General features: G+C 45.5%; 1 protein-coding gene and 1 long non-coding RNA gene across 2 annotated transcripts in view; one reads left to right on the forward strand and one right to left on the reverse strand.

Annotated features, from left to right (window-relative positions):
• The first annotated feature begins 6,657 nt into the window (after positions 1–6,657).
• Positions 6,658–6,918, forward strand: LOC310760995. The gene is made up of 2 exons (XR_014547163.1): positions 6,658–6,805; positions 6,853–6,918. It is a non-coding gene; the product is annotated as an uncharacterized lncRNA (long non-coding RNA).
• CAPN5 (calpain 5) overlaps positions 6,889–17,488 on the reverse strand; it is an 84,107-nt gene continuing 73,507 nt past the window's right edge. Inside the window, exons 8-13 of the mRNA XM_083609910.1 lie at positions 16,520–16,715; positions 13,943–14,065; positions 11,009–11,205; positions 9,421–9,542; positions 9,016–9,152; positions 6,889–8,234 (exon numbers count right to left, since the gene is read on the reverse strand). Of these exons, the coding sequence (XP_083466036.1) occupies positions 8,052–8,234; positions 9,016–9,152; positions 9,421–9,542; positions 11,009–11,205; positions 13,943–14,065; positions 16,520–16,715 (958 nt within the window). The 3' untranslated portion in view covers positions 6,889–8,051. The remainder of the gene's footprint in view (positions 8,235–9,015; positions 9,153–9,420; positions 9,543–11,008; positions 11,206–13,942; positions 14,066–16,519; positions 16,716–17,488) is intronic.

Genomic DNA, 17,488 nt, shown 5'->3' on the forward strand with positions numbered 1-17,488 from the left:
GCTTGTGGTTCCCAGCAACTGACATTCAGAGGCATTCTGGCTATTGATGTTTCCTCACCAAGGTGGCTCTGCTTTGCGAGTGCGGCTTTCTCCCGATGGAAGTGCAGAGTGTTTGAGGACCGGGACATTCGCAGGGAAACCAAAGTGTTTGTTTGCAAAGCTATTGTACTACCAACCTGATTGTATGCTTGTGAAACATGGATCACTTATAAACGCCATCTCCAACTCCTCGAAAGATTCCATCAACGGTGTCTCTGAAAAATTTTACACATCACTTGGGAAGACATGCGAACTAATGCCAGTGTACTGGAAGAAGCAAAGATCACCATTGTTGAAGCAATGATTCTTCAGCATCAACTTCGCTAGACTGGTCATGTTGTGCGGATGCCTGATGATCGTCTTCCAAAGCAACTACAGTGGTACCTCGGGTTAAGTACTTAATTCGTTCTGGAGGTCCGTTCTTAACCTGAAACTGTTATTAACCTGAAGCACCACTTTAGCTAATGGGGCCTCCTGCTGCCACCGCGCCGCCAGAGCACGATTTCTGTTCTCATCCTGAAGCAAAGTTCTTCACCCGAGGTACTATTTCTGGGTTAGCAGAGTCTGTAACCTGAAGCGTCTGTAACCTGAAGCATATGTAACCCGAGGTACCACTGTACTCTGTTCCGAACTTAAAAATGGAAAGTGTAATGCTGGTGGTCAACAAAAGAGGTTTAAGACAAAAGACAAAAGAAGAAAATACTTTTCATGTTGTTGTTGTTGTTGTTGTTTAGTCGTTTAGTCGTTTCCGACTCTTCGTGACCCCATGGACCAGAGCACGCCAGGCACTCCTGTCTTCCACTGCCTCCCGCAGTTTGGCCAAACTCATGCTGGTAGCTTTGAGAACACTGTCCAGCCATCTCGTCCTCTGTCGTCCCCTTCTCCTTGTGCCCTCCATCTTTCCCAACATAAGGGTCTTTTCCAGGGAGTCTTCTCTTCTCATGAGGTGGCCAAAGTACTGGAGCCTCAGCTTCAGGATCTGTCCTTTAAGTGAGCACTCAGGGCTGATTTCCTTAATAATGGAGAGGTTTGATCTTCTTGCAGTCCATGGGACTCTCAAGAGTCTCCTCCAGCACCATAATTCAAAAGCATCAATTCTTTGGTGATCTTTATGCTCCAGCTCTCACTTCCATACATCACTACTGGGAAAACCATAGCTTTAACCATACATCACTACTGGGAAAACCATAGCTTTAACCATAGCTTTAAAAATGTAGTATAAACACCGACAACTGGGAAACACTCGCCTGCGAGCGCTCCAGTTGGAGAACAGCCTTTACCAAAGGTGTCATGGGCTTTGAAGACACACAAACTCAGGATGCAAGGGAGAAACGCGCTAAGAGGAAGGCAGGCTTGGGAAACCCTCACGGTGATCAGCTCCCGCCCGGAAACCTGTGTCCCCACTGTGGAAGGATGTGTGGATCCAGAACTGGCCTCCACAGTCACTTACGGACTCACTGTTAAAACCGTGTTTATGGAAGACAATTTTACTCGCCTATGAGGGATCGCCAAAGAAGAAGAAAGAAGCTCTGTCTCCACAGAGGCAGCAGTGCTGCTGAATCCCAGTTGCTGGAAACTGCAGCAGGGGAGAGATGGTCTTGTGTTCGAATCCTGCTTGCTGGTTTCTCAAAGACAACTGTTTGGCCATTTTGAGAATAGGATGCTGGACTAGAAGGGCCCTTGGCCTGACCCAGCTGGTCTCTTATTTTACTTATTTTTTTTAATACCATTGTTATCCTAGTCCGAATCAGTATTAGATTTAAAATTATTTTCATATAAAGAAGTGTCCCGTCCCCCCTTTATGGAGCATACATAAATTGCAAAACTTACCGGAAGAATAAGAAATCAAGATAACAGGTTTTTTTACACGAAAGAATGGAAATGGTTTATTGAATATTTACCGATCAATTATAAACAGATAAAAAACATTGGCAGGATTATTGTAATAACCTGCAGCTTCATAAGAGAATATTTTTGAAGAAGATGAGTAAATTAAGTTAATTTGGATATGCAGAAGATATTAAAAATGAATTTAAGGAACCGTAGAAAGAGGGGGAATGAAGACAAGTTTGGAAATGTCAATGTGATCGTGAAATTATTGAAATGTATAAAATCAGTGAAATGTATAAACGTGAAAAGTATAAATAGATAAATGTAAATAGAAGTGTGTCCCCCCCCAAAAAATGAAATGTTGTAATTGTTTTTAGAAATGAAATTGAGTCATTGCTTTTATTGCCAACACCTTTACTGTGAAATCGCTCTGAGACCTTTCACGGGAAGCGATTCATGAATAGAAATAAACAAATCCTTATTTATGGCACTCATTTGCTGCCTTTGTTTGTCCCAAGTGGAATTCGCAAAATGGGATAATATGCGAAGGAACAAAACTGACGGAAAACAAAGGCCAAAAAACAAACAAACCCCTATATACAAAACAGCAACAAAAAATAATCATCCAACCCTACAATAAAAAGGACAAATCCTACACTCCCCTCAAAAAAGGGAAACACTACAGCTATTCTATTTATTATTTGTTTTATTTAAAACTTTACTGGCCGAGGGAGCCGGCATACAGCTTCCGGGTCATGTGACCAGCATAACTAAGCCACTTCTGGCAAACCAGAGCAGCACACGGAAACGCCGTTTACCTTCCCGCCGGAGTGGTACCTATTTATCTACTTGCACTTTGACGTGCTTTCGAACTGCTAGGTTGGCAGGAGCAGAGACCGAGCAACGGGAGGTCACCCTGTCGCGGGGATTCGAACTGCTGACCTTCTGATCGGCAAGTCCTAGGCTCTGTGGTTTAACCCACAGTGCCACCCACGTCCCTTGCACAAATGGGCATGTTAGTCAAAACTGCATACAAAAAAATGGGTTTATTTGGAGAAATTCACACGAAATTGCGGGCGAATTTTCATTATGTAGATCTTTAAACCGCAGTTTGTTGCAGAAATGTGTGCTGAGTTTAAGACTGGGAAAAGGGGAAACGAGAAAACCAATCCCTACCCAGGATGTGCTAAACATGATTAGGATCGGTGCCGAAAGTTGCACCGGTTCCTAAATTGAAATGATCCAGATTAATTTGGGAAGTCCTTTGTCAGGTGGACGTATCGGAGGAATTTCAAAGACAAAAGAGGGAAAGAAGAGATTTAGCAAGACAAGCAGTGTTTCCACATAGCACTGTAGTTGTCGCCTAAATCGTCCATCCCTTCTGACTTTTCAGTAAGGAGGAAGGCCAATGTTGGGCTCAGACCAAAGCGACGGGCAAATGCAAAACAAAAACAGAACCATCTCCTCTCAACAAGCAATATTCCAAGCACAATAGCTCCACGGTGTGGGCAGAAGTGGGAGAAACTACAAATTGGGATTGACTGCAATGGTTGGGCTCGTTAACCATTTTTAAATTATGACTTTTATTCTTGCTGAGAAGAAAGAGAGCACGGTTGCTGTTACAGGTGTTTGAAGCCCACCTCCGAATCATTGGAAATGCAGATAGGGGTTTTCTGTTGCTTTGCAAACAGTGCTATATATATTGGACAAACAGGCTAAACCCTACTATGCCAAAGATAAATGGACACAAATCTGACATCGGGAATCACAAGACAGAGAAACCAGTAGGAGAACACTTCAATCTCCCAGGACATTCAATACAGGATCTCAAAGCAGCTGTCTTATTACAAAAGAATTTCAGGAATAGACTTGAAAGAGAAGTTGCTGAATTACAACTTATTTCTAAACTGAAAACTATGGAGAGACCTGGTCTGAATAGAAATATGAGATTCTTGTCTCATTACATAAAGCAGGGGTCAACAAACTTTTTCAGCAGGGGCCGGTCCACTGTCCCTCAGACCTTGTGGGGGGCCGGACTATATTTTGAAGGGGAAAAAATGAATGAATTCCTATGCCCCACAAATAACCCAGAGATGCATTTTAAATAAAAGCACGTGTTCTACTCATGTAAAAACACCAGGCAGGCCACACAAATAATCCAGAGATGCATTTTAAATAAAAGGACACATTCTACTCATGTAAAAACAGGCTGATTCCCGGACTGTCTGTGGGCTGGATTTAGAAGGCAATTGGGCCAGATCTGGCCCCCAGGCCTTAGTTTGCCTGTAAAGGGACCCCTGACCATTAGGTCCAGTTGTGACCGACTCTGGGGTTGCGGCGCTCATCTCGCTTTATGGGCCAAGGGAGCAGGTGTACAGCTTCTGGGTCATGTGCCCAGCATGACTAAGCCGCTTCTGGCGAACCAGAGCAGCGCACGGAAACGCTGTTTACCTTCCTGCTGGAGTGGTACCTATTTATCTACTTGTACTCTGACGTGCTTTCGAACTGCTAGGTTGGCAGGAGTAGGGACTGAGCAACGGGAGCTCACTCCATTGGGGGGATTCGAACCGCCGACCTTCTGATTGGCAAGTCCTAGGTTCTGTGGTTTAACCCACAGCGCCACCCGCGTCCCTTAGTTTGCCTACCCATGTGCTAAAGCTATTTTTGGTCATCTGCATACTATCCCTTGCTTTTTCCTGTAGGACTAATTGCAGTCGTTAACAGTCGTCAAGAGGTTTACCATGTCCATTGAGTCAATCACCCATCTCCTACTACCCTCCTGGGAAAAACCCCACCCCACCCTCCCACTATAAACAGTGGTACCTCGGGTTAAGTACTTAATTCATTCCGGAGGTCCATACTTAACTTGAAACTGTTCTTAACCTGAAGCACCACTTTAGCTAATGGGGGCCTCCCGCTGCCGCTGCGCCACCGAAGCATGATTTCTGTTCTCATCCTGAAGCAAAGTTCTTAACCTGAAGCACTATTTCTGGGTTAGCGGAGTCGGTAACCTGAAGCGTATGTAACCTGAGGTACCACTGTATAAGGGTCTGGTGACTTCTGTTTCAGTGCATCTGAAGAAGTGTGCATGCACACGAAAGCTTATACCCAGAACAAACTTAGTTGGTCTCTAAGGTGCTACTGGACATTATTTAAAACCTTTTATGATTATTTTTTTATTTCGACTGTGTCAGACCAACATGGCTATCTACATGAACCTAGTGCTGTAAAGTTGAGGGGGTGATTTTAGCTCAGCCCTATTCACACATCCATCGTGAAACACCCTTCTCGTGTGCGTGTGAAAATGATGTGTGAATGCAACACCTTGGAGAAAGCGCGGAGGGGAGAAAGAAAGAAAGAAAACTCAAAGTCATGTAATTTATTGATAAGACTCAGCCATTATTTTTGGCTTTTAATAGCAAATCTCATACAGCCAGTCAATTTCAACATTTTCTAAAATTGCGACTTCTCAATAATACATTTCCTCAGTTTGCATTCATACACGTCACGGGGCATTTATTGGATAAAGTGCGAGTGATAAGACTTCATAAAGGTACAAAAAACAACTGATGGAACCAGCAGGCCTTAAATCAGAAACATCACCTATGGATCACACGCCCAATCCTGATTGTCCATTCCCTCTCTGAAAACAATCTCAGTTTTACTAAGAAATGACAACTTCCAAGTACCAAAAGCCCAACTCTTATATCCCTAAAGAATGGGCGGAAACAGCGAAGGAAGTTTTGGCTAGAATAATAAACATTTGAGCCGTTCTTTTTATTTAAAAACAAACAAACCCCAAAGTAAACATCTGAAGGTATTTTTGGTCCCGATAAACAGATTAAATTGAAAGCCCTATTGATGTTATGGCTTATTTCTTATGGGCAATATTCCCATCACACACACAAACACACCACCCTGAAATGCACAAGTTGGAATTAAATCTGTGGTTGAATTCTCCAGATGGAATTCCCTCCCATTTCAGTCCGGAAACGCATTTCGCTAATGCTCTCCAAAATGATCACCTTTTTAAAAAAACCAAAATCAAACCTTCCTTGCATATAGAAATCTAGCACGCAGAACATCAGGGAGATAGCCACCTTCTTGCTCATGAGGCTAGTTTTCTACAAGCAGAGAGTGTCTCTTATATGGGAAATACATGACAGATGTGATCCCTCTACTGCCCTGGTTTTGCTGCGCGTACAATGCCGTCTAAAAGCAACAGCAGGCACCTTCCATATGGTTGCAGTATGCGAGACCAAAGGTGCATAGGAACGTGGGAAGGTCTATCTAGATCAGTATTGTCAACAGCGACTCGGCAGCTGCTCTCCAGGGCTTCAGGTAGGGATATTTCTCAGCCCTGCCTGGGAACGGAACCCGAGACCTTCTGCATGCAGAGAAGATGCTCTAACCACTGAGCCATACCACCGCTTGCTATGTTAACTGTAAATGGTAATGGAAGGTCAACGCTTGTTGGAAGTCACGTGCAAGTCACCCGAGTCAGTGTTTCCGCACCTTGTAGTAGCGACTTACATATTTCCAACTATGCACTGTGTTAAATACCGTATTTTTCCCTCTATAGGACGCACTTTTCCCCTCCAAAAATGAAGGGGAAATGTGTGTGCGTCCTATGGAGCGAATGCAGGCTCCCTGGCTTCAGCGATAGCAACGCGAAGCCTCTGAAGCGCAGAGGGAGAGCTCCCCCCGTGCTCCGGAGGCTTCATGTTGCTTTTGCTGTGCTCCTTGGGCTTTAGGAGTTCCCGCCGTGCTCCGAAGGCTTGCGGATAGCTGCCTGAAGCCTGTAGAGCGAGAGGGGTCGGTGCACACCGATCGCTCTTGCTCTCCAGGCTTCGCTTCGCTGGAGAGGCGCTGCACAGTTTTCCCTCTCTGTGCAGCACCCCTTCAGCGAAGCGGGAGGAGAAATGGAAGGGGCTCCGTTTCTCCTGCCGCTTCGCTGAAGGGGCGCTGAGCAAAGAGGGGGAGAATTATTTTTTTCCTGTTCTCCCCCTCCTATGGTCCGGTGCGTCCTATAGAGCGAAAAATACGGTACTTTCTTTCGCCTGGCCTGAATCTCTCTACATCCATCTTCATCAAATTGTCCCCAAGTTAAAAGAGAGGAAGAAAAACTTCGCCCTGTCCACTTTCTCCAGACTGTGCGTTTTATACAAATACTTTCCGCCCCTCTCCCACACAGAGACATTTCAACAGGTCTTGCATATCCAGGCCATTCTATATTCCCTTTATGAGACTCACCTCCCCCTTTTCGCTCAGGATTTTCCAGGAAATGGCGATGCTTATGTAGCCGCGCAGCTGAAACCCTGAACCAATTCTGCAACCTCTGGCAACCACGGAATCTCTGGCTAAATATTCACCTCTCATTTTTGTGCAATTGCATTCTGGGTTTTTGCTACTCAACGGGTGCGACGGACATGAGCCACTAAAAGCTCCACCGTTCTGCTACAGGAAATATGGCATTCTGAGATTTCAGTTGGCTTTGCCCACACGTTTGCACCCGAGGTCTAGAACCTTGATCTCTTTAGGAAGAAAAAGAGAAATCTAAATCAGAGGCACAGGAATGTCTGCCCTCAGTACGAGGTTTTCCAGACTTTTATCGGCCTGCCACAAAATCACAACACAGATGCAAGTCCTGGGCAGAGAATTTGCCTGCCCCAACTGGTGCATGTAGGGAGCATCAAAGCGACAAATTCCTGTTGTTTCTTCCTGAGCATCCAGCAAACGAAGCCTCGTCTACTCCCTGCCTTTTCCCGCCTTTGGGGACAGCACCTTCGGGGATATGGGAATTAAGAAATGAGCCCTTCGCCCAGGTTGGCAATATGTGGTTTATTCCCCAGGCTGGGTACAAAGCCCAACCCCAGCCACGCATGTGCGCATGAGAGACAGATTTCTCTGTGTAAACATACAGCCCCGAGTGGGACTCCTTTATACTGCCCAGAGCTGGCAGTAAAATTACGCCCGGGACTTGTATTTGAAAACACTTTCCCCCCACTTCTTGAAAAGGCACCGTTGTATAAAAATCAAATCAAAACAAAACAAAACTGAACGCGCTGGTCCCCTTTTAAAAGTGGAGGCATGCACAGTACATGATGCAGGTACAGATATAGATATATGCTGTATATTGCGAGATCGGATGTACAGATGGCACGAAGGGAACCGTTCCTCTTTTAGATGTTAGTGAGGACGTTGCTGGTGAGCAACTGCACCTTGAGGGTCCCCGGAAGCTCGTTGACGCGTTTGCTGCCTTTGTCCTCCAGGTGGAGGATGTGCATCGACAGGAGGTTGTTGGGGTCACCTGCAAGGCTCACCTGGCCCAGAAAGGTGTCGCTGATTAGGTTATGGTCCCAGACCTGGAGGGAGAGAAGCAGAAGTTGGTGGACAATCAGAGAAGGAACGTGCCCACAGACCAGGGCTGTGTGCATCCATGGTGGACCTAGCAGACCCCGACCAACCAAAATCTAAAAAACTAAGCATCTAGTCCTCATGACTGAAGAGAAACGCTGCACATGGTTAAAGGTAAAGGGACCCCTGACCATTAGGTCCAGTCGTGGCCAACTCCGGGGTTGCAGCGCTCGTCTCGCTTTACTGGCCGAGGGAGCCGGTGTACAGCTTCCGGGTCATGTGGCCAGGGTCATGACTAAGCCGCTTCTGGCGAACCAGAGCAGCACATGGAAACACTGTTTACCTTCCCGCCAGAGCGGTACCTATTTATCTACTTGCACTTTGGCGTGCTTTTGAACTGCTAGGTGGGCAGGAGCAGGGACCGAGCAATGGGAGCTCACCCTGTCGCGGGGATTCGAACCGCCGACCTTCTGATCGGCAAGTCCTAGGCTCTGTGGTTTAACCCACAGTGCCACCTGCGTCCCTGCACATGGTTAGGCTGCGATAAAAAGAACAGCCTTCTTAGTCCGCAGCGGAAGCTGAAAGAACTACGGTAGCCTAGGAAAGCAATGTTTTCGAGAAGGAAGAGGGTGGGGAGAGTGATGAAAATAAAAGGTTTATGAAGCTGTATTCATTCCGTGGCTCATCGCCACTTCTGCGGAATCGTGCCACAGATGAACAGCCTTGGCTGCAGCTTCACGTGGACGTGCCTGCTATAGTACTATGATCCTTTGATAAAGGGAACTTCACCTGAATGACAATGGGCTGCCCAGGCTTCTTGCGGTAGAACAGGCCTTTCACGTCAAACTCTGGCGTCACAGTGCTTTTCACCACCGGCGAACGGATCTTCTCGCCTTCACATTTAATGATCACGTAGGGGTCCGCGCCTGAATTAAAACAACAACAATGGCTGCTGAAGCCCCGAGTCCGGTTTGTCAGCAGCCCAAAGCTCCCCTGCTCTTTTGAAGCGACTCGCCCCCTCTCCTAGCTGTCAACGTTTCCCTTTTTTAAAGGGAAATTCCCTTATTCCAAATAGGATTCCTCGCAAGAAAAGGGAAAAGTTGACAGCTGTGCCCCCTCTCCTCCTCCTCCTGCAGATTTTGGGCATGTCGCGTGGGTGTGGTTGGAAATGGGTGTGGGATCGGGGCCCCGCACCTTCTTGCGAATCCTGGTTCTTCAGCCCGGAAGCTGAGACGACGTGGACTTGCGACACCATCTGCGGGTAGCCACACATCCCGCTCCAACAGGTGTGCGGGGGCTCATCCAGGGTCAGCTCCCTACAGGGTGGATAAAAATCAATGATTTAAAAAAAATAAAAATCAATAAAAATCAGATTTTTAAAAATTTAAATCGGATTTTTTTTTTTATTTAAATCAGATTTTTGACATAAAATGCTTTTGGAGGGAAAATCTTTCTAAAGATAGTTTTCTATTTAAATTAGATTATAGTCCAAAGGCTATTCATCCCTACAGTGTGGATAAAAATCAAGGATTTTTTAAAAGAAAAATCAATAAAAATCGGATTTTTAAAGAAATTAAATCAGATTTTTAAAATTTAAATCAGATTTTTAAAATAAAATGCTTTTGGGGGGGAAATCTTTCTAAAGATAGTTTTCTATTTAAGTTACATTATAGGCTATTCATCAGGAAATAAGGGTTTGTTTAAAGTTTTTCATGTGTGCCAAAACTCAGTCTAAGTATTTTTTTCTGGGGAAAAAATTGTTTAACCACATCAGTTAACAAACATGGATACATATGCTATAATGTTATTGTTTTAGTTAAACTGTTTAAATTGTTATTGAGGAAATGATTATTTTTCTCCTTCCAATCAAGTACAGCAGAAAAGCTGTCCAAATAGAAACAACAATTTCATAATTGCCTGTTGTGTTTCTAATAGCATAACCAAATCAGTAATTTTTGATAAAACCGTAAAAACTACTCTTTGGAAAATTTATTATTGCAAAAATGAAACCTTCATCTGGTTGTAAATATTAAGATTATACCAGGAGGAATGGGTCTTTCTATAAAAAAATAAAAATGATTTAAGTCAAGTCTTACTGACTAGTGATTTAAATCAAGTCTGAAAATTTATTATTCCAAAAACGAAACCTTCAACTGGTTGTAAATATTAAGATTATAAAAAAAATGATTTAAATCAAGCCTGAAAATTTATTATTCCAAAAACGAAACCTTCATCTGGTTGTAAATATTAAGATTATAAAAAGATGATTTAAATCAAGCCTTAAAATTTATTATTCCGAAAACGAAACCTTCATCTGGTTGTAAATATTAAGATTATAAAAAAACGATTTAAATCAAGCCTGAAAATTTATTATTCCAAAAACGAAACCTTCATCTGGTTGTAAATATTAAGATTATAAAAAAAATGATTTAAATCAAGCCTGAAAATTTATTATTCCAAAAACGAAACCTTCATCTGGTTGTAAATATTAAGATTATAAAAAAATGATTTAAATCAAGTCTTACTGACTAGTGATTTAAATTGTGATTTAAATTGTGATTTAAATCGATTTGATTTAAATCAAATCCACCCTGGTTCCCTGGAAAGAGGAAAGAGGGGGAAGACACCTGAGAGATGTCAGTGACTTTGCCCCTGAACTCCAAGCACCCTCTATTATCAGAGTCCCACTAAGCGCTGGGTGGTCAGGCAGCCGGGTGCAGATATGGTCCCAGCCAGGGTCAAAAGGCTACACGAAGCGTCCGCTCCATGGAGAGCAGCTTACTGGCAGTCGGAAGGCACATCTGTGAACACCCTGAGGAGGAACTCGCCCACGTGGCCGGCCTCGAAGGTGGTGGGGATGATGACATAGCGTCCTTCCTTCAGGTCCGTCCTCAGGAAGACGATGCGGGAATTGATGTAGATGGAGCTGGCGACCTTGGGCTGCAGGGTGTGCATCCGGTAAGTCCGATTCAGCTCCACCTGGGCAAAATAAAGCACAGGAAAGAAGAAGAAGAAGAGTGTGAAACTACGGAACTCACTGCCACATGAGGCAACACAGGTGGCTTTAAAAGAGGACCTTATCTAACAAGCAGTAGATAAGGTTAAAGAAGAATGGGAATGTCATAAAAATTATTTGACAAAATTTGGTCCCAATAATAATGCTTGGCTGTGTCTAGATTCATTTCACAGACAGAAGAATAATTTCAGACTCCAAGGTGGGGACAAATAAATAAACATAGATTAAAAAGAGTAATACTGTAGTTGACTTGAAACTGCAAAGAGTAGACGGAAGTCAACAAATCTGAATATACTGAACACTGCTTACTGTTGATTGATAGATATTTATATTTTTTAATAGTTTTTCAGTTTTGCTCTTTGGTTTTCTTTTTCTTTTTTCCTTTCCTTTCCTCTCTCTCCCATCTTTTGTCATTTATTCTTTGTAATGTTATTATATTTACCTATTTATATAGTTATCTTAGATTTCTTTTATTATGTACACCGTAACAATTACTTCAGTCTAAGAATATCCAATATAAGCCCATCTCTTTTTTTGATGTTCTTTCATGTGTGTGTGTGTGTGTGTGTGTGTGTGTGTAAATTGTGGAAAAAAGAAAGATAAGAGGACCGGGCAAATTTCTGGAGGAGAGGGCTGTCGATGGCCACTAGTTACAACTGCTGGGCTCTACCTCCACGAAAAGCTTTTAAAAGCAAAAGTCAGAAAGGCGTTCAAGCTTCTGAATCATTTCTTCCGAGTCCACAATATTGCGAGTAGGGGTGTTATGTACTGAGTTGAATAGGATGCAGAATGCAGCAGTCTGATTGGTCCTAGAACAATAGGATGCAGAATGCAGCAGTCTGATTGGTCCTAAAACAATAGGATGCAGAATGCAGCAGTCTGATTGGTCCTAAAACAATAGGATGCAGAATGCAGCAGTCTGATTGGTCCGCAGGAGCCACCCAATCCAACTCCAGGTGGAAGTGAATCCGCAACCTGATTGGCCTACAGGTGAATCCCGGAATTAGCCAATCACGTGGGGCCCATTGTGTAAATAATGTATATAAAGCAGACATTATGGGGGAACTTCCATTCCTCCTCACCGCTATGAGATGAATAAAGAGCATTAAATCCACTCTCGACTCCGAGTATATTTCAGGGGGTGTTACGATAGAAACAGACACAGGAGTAGAAATTGCTGGTGTCTGCTTTTTCATCTTGTGTGCGGAACGGGTATCAATCCAGCCATTATGATTGGCATTTGCTGCCACTGTTGCTTTCAGTCAGCAAACCACACCTATTCGATTATGTTTCCAAACCCCCTACCCACATTTGCATGGCGGTTGCTCTGCGCCGAAACAAACAGAGCGAAAAAGCGTAACGAAAACGTAACTGGTGCAACTTACGCTAGCCACGTAAAGTCGCTGCAGAAGATAGTAAGAATAACGATGCAATTTCTGCAGCAGAACCGCAGAAGAGTAGAAACAGCGCTGCGGGCAACGAACGTAGAGCAGAACAGAAAGCAATGCCTCCACGCGTCTCTAACTCACAGCTGTCCATGGAGGCGCAGGTTAATTCTGTGTCCAGGGCAGCTGTCTACCAGCTCCACCTGGTACGCAGGCTGAGACCCTGTCTGCCCACGGACTGTCTCGCCAGAGTGGTGCATGCTCTAGTTATCTCCTGCTTGGACTACTGCAATGTGCTCTATGTGGGGCTACCTTTGAAGGTGACCCGGAAACTGCAATTAATCCAGAATGCGGCAATGAGACTGGTGACTGGGAGTGGCCGCCAAGACCATATAACACCGGTCCTGAAAGATCTTCATTGGCTCCCAGTACATTTCCGAGCATAATTCAAAGTGTTGGTGCTGACCTTTAAAGCCCTAAATGGCTTCGGTCCTTTATACCTGAAGGAGCGTCTCCACCCCCATCGTTCAGCCCAGAAACTGAGGTCCAGCGCCAAGGGCCTTCCGGCAGTTCCCTCACTGCGAGAAGCCAAGTTACAGGAAACCAGGCAGAGGGCCTACTCGGTGGTGGCGCTTGCCCCGTGGAACGCCCTCCCAGCAGATGTCAAGGCAATAAATAACTATTTTACTTTTAAAGGACAACTGAAGGCGGCCTTGTTTAGGGAAGTTTATAATGTCTGATGCTGTATTGTTTTTAATACAGGGGTACCTCGGGTTCCACATTTCCGTGCGCTGCTCTGGTTCTCCAGAAGCGGCTTAGTCATGCTGGCCACATGACCCGGAAGCTGTCTGCGGACAAACGCTGGCTCCCTCGGCCAATAAAGCGAGATGAGGGCCGCAACCCCAGAGTCGGTCACGACTGGACCTAATGGTCAGGGGCCCCTTTACCTTTACCTCGGGTTAAGTACTTAATTCGTTCTGGAGGTCCGTTCTTAACCTGAAACTGTTCTTAACCTGAAGCACCACTTCCACTGCCACTGCGCCACTGGAGCACGATTTCTGTTCTTATCCTGAAGCAAAGTTCTTAACCTGAAGCACTATTTCTGGGCTAGCGGAGTCTGCAACCTGAAGCGTATGTAACCCGAGGTACCACTGTATTCAGTTGGAAGACGCCCAGAGTGGCTGGGGAAACCCAGCCAGATGGGTCGGGTATAAATAAATTATTATTATTATTATTATTATTATTATTATTATTATTACTAACGGTGAGAAGCAAGAAGCAGAAACAGCGATTCACACAAACACACACTTCTGACCTTATAGATGTCGAATCCGATCGCCAGGTTCTCCCCCTTTCCCTCCTTCCGATTGGTCTGTTTGGGCTTCTGCTGGATGCAAATGAGCACTTCGTCTTCCGTTTTCTTCACGTCAAAAACGTACTGGGCAGGAAAAGAAAAGCAATGAAAAATGAGACGAATTGTGTGTTTTTTTGCGGGGCGAACACTTGGTTGGCAACCTCCAAGCCGTGGGGCTCTAGCACCCACCGTTCTTTGGTGTGCCTTCTTGGCCAGAGGCTGAGCTACAAATCTGGGAATTCCCGGTTCGACGGAGGTTTCAGGCCATTTCCCCGTCTCTACCTGGCCTGAGCTCCGGAAAAGGGTTGTAGCTCAGTGGCAGAGCAGTCGCTTGGCATGCAGAAGGTGCCAGATTCAATCCCTGGGATCTCTAGGCACAGCTGGCATAGATCTCCGGCCTGAAACCGTGGAGAGAGCTGCTGCCAGCCTGTGTGGGTACCGTATTTTTCGCTCTATAGGACACACTTTTCCCCCTCCAAAAATTAAGAGGAAATGTGTGTGCGTCCTATAGAGCGAATGCAGGCTGCGCGGCTAAGCCCAAAGCCAGAACAGGGAGATGGAGCGCTGCGGAGCGCTCCGTCTCGCTGTTCTAGCTTGGGGATGGCTGCGCGGAGAGCCTCTGCAGGGCAGCCGGGTGCTGCGCTCCAAAGGCTTCAGGGATCTTTGAGGCTGGGGGGGGGGGGGAAAGCAGCGCTTCCCCCCACCGCCAGCCCCACAAGCTCGGGTGAATGCACCTTGAACACACCTTGTTTTAGAGGGAGAGAACAAGAAAAAACATTTTTTTCCCTGTTCTCCCTCTCCTATGGTCCGGTGCGTCCTATCGGGCAAAAACTACGGTAACTCTGAGCTAGATGCGCCAATGGTCTGATTCTGTATAAGGCAACTTCCTACGTTCTCACGTTCCTTGCTTAAGCTGGCCCCAGTCTCTCAGTCCCTGTACCAAGCATGGGCAAACTCGGCCCGCCAGATGTTTTGGGACTACAATTCCCATCATCCCTAGCTAACAGGGATGATGGGAGTTGTAGTCCCAAAACATCTGGAGGGCTGAGTTTGTCTACGCCTGAACTTTCTAATAAGCTGAGAGCTGTTAGAAGACTCCTGTTTCCCTCCCAGATTTGCAATTCCTAGGGTAGTTTCACAGCCAATCCGCCCTTCCAAAGGGACTCTGGGAACTGTAGCTCTGCGAAGGGAATAGGGGATTTCCAAACTACTCTCAGCACCCACCAATCAGTTTATTACGGTCATAGACCAGCAGTTTAAATAGTTAAAATACAAAATTATAAAAGCAAGATACAATCAAACTAAAAGCAAGCCAGAATTAGAGCAGGGAGACCAGAATTAGTGACCAGAAGGTTAAAACAACTAGAATTATAAAATAAAATAAAATTATAGAATACTACATAATAATATATCCATGTGACTTCCCTCTCCCACTACTCATCATCTCTTAGTCTTAGAGTTCTTGTTTACATTGCATCTTATATATCTCATCCTTAATGTTCTAAATACGGTTAATTTTTTCCTCTACAAACTTAATCTATACAGATTGAGGTTGAATCCTGACAAGACCGAAGTACTGTGGAGGACTCCCTGGTCCTGAATGGGGTAACTGTGCCCCTGAAGGACCAGGTGCGCAGCCTGGGAGTCATTCTGGACTCACAGCTGTCCATGGAGGCGCAGGTCAATTCTGTGTCCAGGGCAGCTGTTTACCAGCTCCATCTGGTATGCAGGATGAGACCATCTGGTATGCAGGATGAGACCCTCCCTGCCCACGGACTGTCTCGCCAGAGTGGTGCATGCTCTGGTTATCAACTGCTTGGACCCCACAATGCGCTCTATGTGGGGCTACCTTTGAAGGTGACCCGGAAACTACAACTAATCCAGAATGCAGCAGCTAGACTGGGAGCGGCCGCCGAGACCATATAACACCAGTCTTGAAAGACCTACATTGGCTCCCAGTACGTTTCCAAGCACAATTCAAAGTGTTGGTGCTGACCTTTAAAGCCCTAAACAGCCTCTGTCCAGTATACCTGAAGGAGTGTCTCCACCTCCATCATTCTGCCTGGAAACTGAGGTCCAACTCTGAGGGCCTTCTGGCGGTTCCCTCGCTGCGAGAAGCCAAGTTACAGGGAACCAGGCAGAGGGCCTTCTCGGTAGTGGCACCCGCCCTGTGGAACGCCCTCCCACCAGATGTCAAAGAGAAAAATAACTACCAAACTTTTAGAAGACATCTGAAGGCAGCCCTGTTTAGGGAAGCTTTTAATGTTTAATAGGTTATTGTATTTTAGTGTTTTGTTGGAAGCCGCCCAGAGTGACTGGGGAAACCCAGCCAGATGGGCGGGGTATAAATAATAAATTATTATTATTATTATTATTATTATTATTATTATTATTATTAGTAACCTGCTCAGTGCCAGCTTCCCCAGGTTTTTGAGTCCAGATGCAGACAGCGGAAGGTAGTCTCAGTGGCAGAGACATGCATTGCCCCCTTGCGAACACCTTGCTCCGCCTCTCACCTGCCGCTCGCTGCTGCCTCACCTGTGGGTTCTGCAGGAAGGTGTCCCTGTTGTTGACGCAGCCCCCGCAGCGGTTCTTCAAGGGGTCTTCGTGCTTGGTCCAGGCCCCCCGCAAGACCACCTCCTCCCAGGTCTTATGGATGCTCAGATACGACGTGTTGATGAGGCGGCACTTGATGATGTCGGTGAAGTACCTGCAGAAGTCTTCAAACGTCATCCTGCGGTGGGGAAGAGTTCAAATCTTGACTCAGGACCGCAGTACCTCAAGCACCGGTTCCTTCCATACGAACCTACCTGGACCCTGAGATCACCTTCTGAGGCCCTACTTTCTGAGCCTCCTCCTCGAGAGTTCCAGAGGGTGGCAACGTGAGAACGGGGCCTTCTCTGCAGTGGCTCCCCGTCTGTGGAATGCTCTCCCCATGGAGATTCGCCTAGCGCCTCCATTATACGCCTTTAGGCACCAGGCAAAAAAGTTCCTTTTTAACTAGGCCTTTGGTTGATTTGATTGACACGCCCTTTCAAAATGTGGGTGGTTTTTTTTTTGAGGGAGGGAGCAAATGGGTTGTTGTTTTTTTAATTTTCATTAGGTATTTTGTGGTTTTATATCTTGATTTTATTCCGTGAACCACCCTGAGACCCCCGGGTATAGGGCGGTATATAAATTCAATCAATAATAAGTAAGTAAGTAAAGAGTTCGAATCTTGACTCAAAGCCTGGCCAGGTTAAACGGGCCTTGTATCCCTTTCTTCTGGTGTGGCACCACCTTTAAGATACTTCAGCTAGCTGAATCTGACCCAGAAACACTATCTGAGGACGATTGCATGAGAGTCTTCATCTTGAGGTCGTGGGTTCGAGCCCCAGGATGGGCAAAAAATTCCTGCATTGCAGGGGGTTGGACTAGATGACCCTCGTAGTCCCCTCCAACTCTACAATTCTATGATTTTGTGACCTGCAAAATGGCTATTGATGGCTAGAAGCTACAATGGCTCTG

This window comes from Podarcis filfolensis (genome assembly GCF_964270895.1).
Source record: "Podarcis filfolensis genome assembly, chromosome: 4".
NCBI classification, from domain to species: Eukaryota; Metazoa; Chordata; class Lepidosauria; order Squamata; family Lacertidae; genus Podarcis; species Podarcis filfolensis.